The sequence below is a fragment of the Dreissena polymorpha genome, chromosome 8 (genome assembly GCF_020536995.1).
Source record: "Dreissena polymorpha isolate Duluth1 chromosome 8, UMN_Dpol_1.0, whole genome shotgun sequence".
Lineage (NCBI taxonomy): Eukaryota > Metazoa > Mollusca > Bivalvia > Myida > Dreissenidae > Dreissena > Dreissena polymorpha.
In genome coordinates this window covers 30,509,420-30,517,344 of record NC_068362.1, presented here as the reverse complement: position 1 = coordinate 30,517,344, position 7,925 = coordinate 30,509,420, and the positions used below count along the sequence as shown (strand labels likewise).

The 7,925-nt window shown below is 33.6% G+C and overlaps 1 protein-coding gene across 1 annotated transcript; it reads right to left on the bottom strand.

The window, feature by feature from the left end:
• Positions 1-4,186: 4,186 nt before the first annotated feature.
• On the bottom strand, positions 4,187-7,253 carry LOC127843098 (uncharacterized protein KIAA1958-like). Its single transcript, XM_052372912.1, has 3 exons — positions 7,020-7,253; positions 5,752-5,924; positions 4,187-4,982 (listed from the first exon to the last, which is right to left on the bottom strand). The coding sequence occupies exons 1-3, from the start codon at positions 7,251-7,253 to the stop codon at positions 4,187-4,189; spliced, it is 1,203 nt and encodes a 400-aa protein (XP_052228872.1).
• Positions 7,254-7,925: the final 672 nt, after the last annotated feature.

Sequence of the window (7,925 nt, the reverse complement as noted above, 5' to 3'; positions counted from 1 at the left end):
TAGGTGAGCTGATTTCAGATACATATTTATGGTTTTATATATCTGAAACATTTGATTCATTTCGTTACTAAACCTTGCAAGAGGTACAAGCATTTTTCATTTGCTTAAACCTACTATCTTTAGTTTCTTTCTTCATATGGTAACTGGTGAGTCATTTTATTATTTTAAGTGTATTTACTTGTATACTTGTTAAAATTGTAATCATTGTATTATTTGAATGATATTGTATTTATCAATTATCTGATTTATAATTTATGATAATACTTATAATACTTTATGTTATTATATTTCATACCATAATCAATTATATAAATAAAACTAGGCGTAAGCATTCTTGAGTTATCATCCTGAAACCATTTTACTGTTTCGAGTCACTGTGACCTTGACCTTTGACCTAGTGGCCTGAAAATCGAAAGGGTCATTTGCCAGTCATGATCAATGTACATATGAAGTTTCATGATCCTAGGCGTAAGCATTCTTGAGTTATCATCCGGAAACCATTTTACTATTTCGAGTCACTGTGCCCATGACCTTTGACCTAGTGACCTGAAAATCAATATGGGTCATCTGCCAGTCATGATCAATGTTCCTATGAAGTAACATGATCCTAGGCCTAAGCATTCTCATCCGGAAACCATCTGGTGGACGAACCGACGGACCGACATGTGCAAAACAATATACCCCCTCTTCTTCAAAGGGGGGCTTAATAAAAGTTGGCAACTATAACCCCTTGTGTCAATACACAAACCCCGCTACATAACCAAACTGAAATACCAGTGTACTTAACTTAACAGTTATACAACACCATTATTCAAAAGTGTATATTTTACATGAAAAATAAATAAAAATGCTAAGAATATCAATACACATACTTTCTCAAATTTAAAACAGTAACATTACATCATTGTTTCATCATTTAGTAGTAAGTCTGCACATTGGCCTTTAACCAAAAAACAACAACACATTGCCATGGTAATTATGGCAGTACTTATTATTTTCACTAGTTTGTATGTTTCAAGTTAAACCGGAGTATGTACTGAGAAAAATTATATAAGTTGTTAAAGATAAAAAATGGATCAATAATGTTTTTTTAAATAGGTCCCAGAGGGCCTGTGTCGTTCAAACAAATACCATACAATATTCAGATGCAACCTCAATTGCAGGCTCCTTATCTTTGTTGTTTAGGTCATAGGATAATAATAATTTTTATAACATGCATATAAGGAAAACGCCATGGTCCCCAGTGTATAACTAGACACAAATTGAAAATCAAATCTTGGTTGAACCCTCAACAGGGATAGAACCACTGACAACTGGAGTACTGGAGTAAAAGTCTACTGCTTTGACCACTCGGTCATTTGTGGTCATACAATGTGGAAGGTATTTTATACTTTATATAAGCAATTCTCGTAGTTCCACAAAATATAACAACAACAACAGAACTTTCCATATTATTCAATCGTTTTGCATTGCAACGATTTATAATTTTATAAACCACCATAGTGGTGGGCAACATAAAAATCTGAAACAATTTTGACAATTTACAAAAACTTGAAAAGGCCCCTTTAATAAAAAGCAAAAAGGTGTGGCTTATTTTCATCTCTGGGAAATTATATGATCAATCAAAAACATTTTGACAATGTACAGAATGAATCCAAATTCGGTCGGTATCAACAAGGCTGACTAATCGCTTGAAAATGTCAAAATTGGATCCAATTTTGTTAAGTATCAATAGTGCAGGCTAGACTCTTGAAATTTCATAGAATGAATCCAATTTTGGCAAGTAACAATAGTGCTGGGTACACTCTTGAAAATGTCCAGAATGGATCCAAATTCGGTCAATTTCATAGGACTTGATACACTCTTGCAAATTTCCAGAATGGATCCAGTTTCGGTCAGTTTCAATAGAGCTGGCTAGACTCTTGAAATTGTCCAGAATGGATCCAATTTTGGAAAGTATCAATAGAGCTGGCTAGACTCTTGAAATTGTCCAAAATGGATCCAATTTTGGTAAGTATCAATAGAGCTGGCTAAACTCTTGAAATTGTTAAGAATGGATCCAATTTTGGTAATTATCAATAGAGCTGGCTAGACTCTTGAAATTGTCCAGAATGGATCCAATTTTGGTAAGTATCAAGAGAGCTGGCTTGACTCTTGAAATTGTCTAGATTGGATCCATTTTCGGTAAGTATCAATAAAGCTTGCTAGACTCTTGAAATTGTCCAGAATGGATCCAATTTTGGTAAGTATCAATAGAGCTGGCTAGACTCTTGAATTTGTATAGAATAGATCAAATTTTGGTAAGTATCAAGAGAGCTAGTAAGAGTCTTGAAATTGTCAAGAATGGATCCAATTTTGGTGAGTACCAATACAGCTGGCTTGACTCTTGAAATTGTCCCGAATGGATCAAATTTTGGTAAGTATCAATAGAGCTAGCTAGAGTCTTGAAAGTGTCCACAATTGATCCAATTTTAGCAAGTAACAATAGAGCTGGCTTCACTCTTGAAAATGTCCAGAATGGATCAAAACTCGGTCAATTTCAACAGGACTGGATACACTCTTGCAAATGTCCAGAATGGATCGAGTTTTGGTCAATAACAATAGAGCTGGCTACACACTTGAAATTCTCCAGAATGGATCCAATTTTGGTTAGTATCAATAGAGCTGGCTAGACTCTTACAATTTCCAGAATGGATCCAATTTTTAAGTATCAATAGAGCTGGCTAGACTCTTGAAGTTGTTCAGAATGGATCCAATTTTGATAAGTATCAATATAGAATTTTATGGTCATTAGTTATTGTTTCTCTCCTTCACTTGCTAATGCTCATGTGCTATTAGCTACAAGCATGTGAATTAATATTGCATGTTTGACTTCTTGTTCCTGATGTTGTTGAGGCATGTAGTGTTTTATACAGGAAGGAAAAGGGGCGTGGTGCAAAATTTCAAAAAAGGGCACTTTAGCGCGCGACATCCATAAAAAGGGCACAAATATATATGTATATAACAAGCTTTGTTACACACAAACATTGTATGTATAGTTTTGAGATTTATTGTTGAATAATTAAACCAACAAAATCCAGAATGTATATTTTATTATGTGTTTTATATTTTCATGTAGTAACAAAAAACAAGATTTAACACCATAGGATATATATCTTATACAAACTATAGCTTTTCAAAGAAGTCTTGGAATACTGTTAAATGAGTTACCCTCTTAAACAATTATTAACATATAAGGGCCATCTTGCTATAAATAAACAAATGCATAATATGCTAAATGTATTAAATTCGAATGTTCGTGAACAGCACCGTAATACCAATTGATAGTGAAATGTAGCAGGTTCCCATTAAACGTAAATGAAATAAAATGCATATTAGATCTGTTAATGTAACCACGAAATTAGGCCTGTATTATATTATGGTTACAATCAAAATTTAATTTATATCTAAATTTAAAAAATCGGTGTCTTTTTAAAAATAACACAATAAAACAAAGATCTAAACATTTTTAATAAACAAAAAACCCATCATGATATGGATGTGTCATTTGCACTTAATAAAAATATTTTCAAAATTATATATGAATAGCAACCGGATTCACTGCCAGACGGTTTTAATACAAGTTCAAAATCAATATGAAATAAATATAGAATACTAGGTCGGTGCCGAATAAAGCGAAGTTTATTTTGCGAGGCTTAGAAAATCTGAACCACGAGCCTTGGCGAGTGGTTCAGATTTTCGGGCCGAGCAAAATAAACTTCGCTTTATTCGGCACCGACCTAGTATTCGATTTATCCCATCATCTTTCAAATTCGTTAATTATTCCTTTTAAATAGAATAAGAAAATAAAACTACACGGAAAATCCCGAAGTTATTTTAAGCAAACAGTGTTTTTCGACCTTAGCTGTAAAGAGGTCCGCGTAAGAAAATAGTACCAGAATATTTCAAGCAAAACAATAACAATTCATTTATTTACAAGACAACAGCCACTTACAAATGTTACCAAAACTCAACCAAAACAATAACAATAACCAAATTATATTTATAGCGATGTTAAGAGTCAGGTTCATTTAGAATTTGTTTTTCTACACAGTAGGCCGAGCACGTGAGTCGACTTGGCGTGTAGAGCAAATCGATGCTTTTTGTCGGATTTACGGTGTGTCAAAGGTGTTATTGCAATACTGGATTAGTTATTGTGTACATGAAAATTCTGGATGTTGAACGTTGCCCCGAAGAACTGGGATTTAAATGAGCTGGACAGTGACTGCTGAAAGCTGTATTGTGGCTGTGGGTGGGGAACTTGCACTTGTGTTTCGGGTAGAATTTCCGCTTCGGTCTGATGTTGTTCCGGCTGGCTAGGGGGCTGCGTTGACGAAAATGTGGCCGTGCTGGTGACAGAGTGTTTCCTTCCTTGAATTGGATCTGCATTTTGACCATGGGAGGCAAGTATGTTGGAACATTTTTTCTGTTGCTCATGACTTACATTTGAGTAATTTAAAATTGACTGTACATTCTTGTGTCCAGTGACAGACATAATTTCAGTGGCTGGAATGTTGTGTTCTCTAAGCTTTTGGACCAGGTGCTTGCGAGTTGAATGATTGGTCAGGCGTTTTTCAACTGGTAGCCCGGCTTCAGTTGCCATCATCCTGAGCATTTTGCTCAATTTATTCATTCCAATTTTTTGACGAATGAACCATTGCACGCTTTCTTTGTGATCAGACTCGGACTCCTGCTTCATTATTGTATTTGGAGCGAGATAGAATGGGTCGTTCACATCGCAAAAATTGGCTGGGCGTTTCTGTGCATAAATTTTGTACAAAGCGACTGGATTTCTGGGGTCATTTTCATTGGTGGCAAACATTTTCGGGGTGACTCTTCTAACATCGCTCAAGTTTTCTCCAGTTCTAGTCTTGGTTTGACGTTCATTGAGCTCCAAGTACTCGGTCCCATCAGAAGATATTTTCAGTTTAATATCCCCCCATCTGTTTGGAAAAAAAAAAAATTTGTAAATATTACAGTAATTTATTACTTATTATTTTATGCTTTCCGGTGGTTTATAGAGAAATATCAGTGAATTAAAACTAATAATTTCACTGTTTCAAACAATAAAAATTTATAGTGAAATTTATTGATAATTTTCACTGTTTACTGTGAAATGATGTCATATCTTTGACAAAATGATGTCATTATCCCAGCAAAATTCTTAAGTTAAGCTCGTTCGTTAACAATGAATATTAAGTGTGAAAAAAGCATAAAATAAAAAGAAAATGTGTTTTAAATCACTCGTGATCATAGAAAATATATATTTTCACTTTATTGTGGCCACTTGTGCGGCACTCGTGAAAATATTATTTCCCAAAAAACTGTCGCCCACTACCTTAACAATCACGTGCGGAATGGTACAAAATAATACTGTCCAATTCGCGCAATATGCAGTTTTGCTAAAATTTCAGTTATTAACAGACGACCAAATTAATGATTTTTTATGTTAAAATAGTTCATAGTTCTACTTCATATAAATTGTTTATGTTTGAATAGCTGTTTCAGTATAATAAAAAAATAAATATTACATGTTTGACAGGGTGACAGTAAATTTGTCAACTTTTGGTAAAATACTGTCAATCGAGGTTAAGGGGAAGTTGAAATTTCCTCAAGTTGACAAATTTACTGTCACCCTGTCTGACGTGAACTGTAATATTTATTTATTTTTTAATTTAAATTCTGTTATTTCAGGTATCAAATTGATTATACCTAAGGCTGTATTGTTCCTTCGTGCCACGCAAACCAAAATGCAAGCAGTTGTTTAGCCACATGGTGTGGACAAGAGCTTTTGGACTGTTGGGACCTAGGACACCCTTCTGCCACATTATATCTATTTCATGGTCGGTAAGTACGTCTGCCTCACATGGCCGGTTGCCCTTTCCCTAAATAAAAGCAAAGGAGGTTTAGAAAAAGAAAAACCCATTATTATTTATAGCGTTAGAATTGTAAAAATTATTTCTTTATTCGTCCTTATTTCTAGATTCACGCGAAAAATCCCAATCAACTGAATTTACGCACACAAATTCCAGATTTTTTTGGTCCCAGGTACTTTTCAAAAAGGCAACAAACTTGCTGTAAACTGTGAATATCAGTGTTGGCTTAAAGAAATACTGCAGTCAGTATACACAAATATTATCGTTTTGTCAATATATCACAAACTGTCATAGTTTTCATTAACCCTTTCAGTGCGGGAACCGAATTTTGAAGGCCTTTGCAAACAGTTTGGATCCAGATGAGACGCCACAGAACGAGGCGTCTCATCAGGATCCAAACTGTTTGCTATTCTGATAATATTCTTTGAAAAAAATCGAAGAAAATGCTAATTTTAGAAATTCAGCAGACAACATTTTAGCAGACAACAAATTTCCCAGCATTCAAAGGGTTAAATAATTCAGTACAGTGTTGAGTAATGAATTTATACCGGTATTTGCTTTCATTTAAAGTGGCTATGCACGATTTTGATGTGTGTTAAATTGTAATATATTGCTAAAAATATGTTACAATAACACAAAATAGGCAAAAACAATTATGCATTGAAGACAAATTTCATAAAATGCAGCAAAGCCAAATAAGCCCCCCCCCCCCTCATGAGCAGATTGAAACGGAAGATTTTTTGTACATAATTTCCTACAATAAACCAAAGCATTTGTCTTTTAAATATGATTGCAGTTAGTGTTCTTGTGTGGTTTGAACAAATATTATTGCAGAAAATTAAAATGATTTGTAAAACTAAATGTAGATTCACAGCGTACATGCATGACATACGTACTGGCGAATTCGACTGTACAGACATTTTCGACTTCAGAATTAAATATCTGGCTTGTTTCGCATTTTTCGACATGTTCTTCTTATATTTTATTTTAATTTATATTAATTTTAAATATATGTATAATATGTTTTTTTACACATTTAATACAAATTAATAAATATTTAACAAAATTATGCATTTCCATCTTTAAAAAGAAAGTTATTTTTACCTGCTTTTTCAGGCTTTTCTTTTTAGCATTGTAGGTTTCTCTTGTCAGAGAAAATTGTGGCCCTTTCTCATTCATAATGCTAAAAGGGTATTTGTGTCTTTTCAGCTTCCGGTCCAGGCTACTGATGATGGCCCGGATACTTGTCGGCTCAAACTCTGTGCCATCTTCGCGTTGCAGGGATAGAATGAACGTTGCAATATGCTCGTCAAGGAAATCGACATCCAACTGATGCATTTCCCTGGTCTCACCCTTTGTCAGTAGAAACCTCTGGAACTTTTTTGTGTCATTTAATGTTTTTTTTTGCTGTGTTTTTGTTTTCTTCTTTTGTGATGTACTGTCGGACTTCAGAAAGCTCTATGTTTTTAAATTCATTTTGAATTGACTGGTTGAGATGTTTAGCTTCATTTTGAATTGTAACATTTGTGTTATTTTGATCATCACAATTTGACTCAGGGGCATTATTCTCAGTTAAATCCTCATCAAATTGAAGTGCATTTATTCCATATTTTTGCTCAAATTCTTCCAAACTTAATTCCACAGCATTTGAAAACAAACCATCCCATACTACATCAAAATCACCTGTTTCTTGGTTGAACATTGTTGTCAAAATTTATTTCATTTGATGAAATATGTTTTGCTGCAGTTTTATTTTAATTCTTGATTGTGTATTATTTATTTTTTCATTATTTCAACCACAATTGACATTTAAGACTTAAGCAGACGACTTGATTTGCTGCTGACTTATTTAATAAAATACATGAAATAAAAAAGAAACATTTTATATATTTTAAATATTTATTTTTAAACAATTTATTTACAATTAAATGAAAATAATATATTTTATTATTGCATTGTGTTGATTTTTAGCCATTCATTGACAAGAAAAGTCATACACAAGGTAAACAA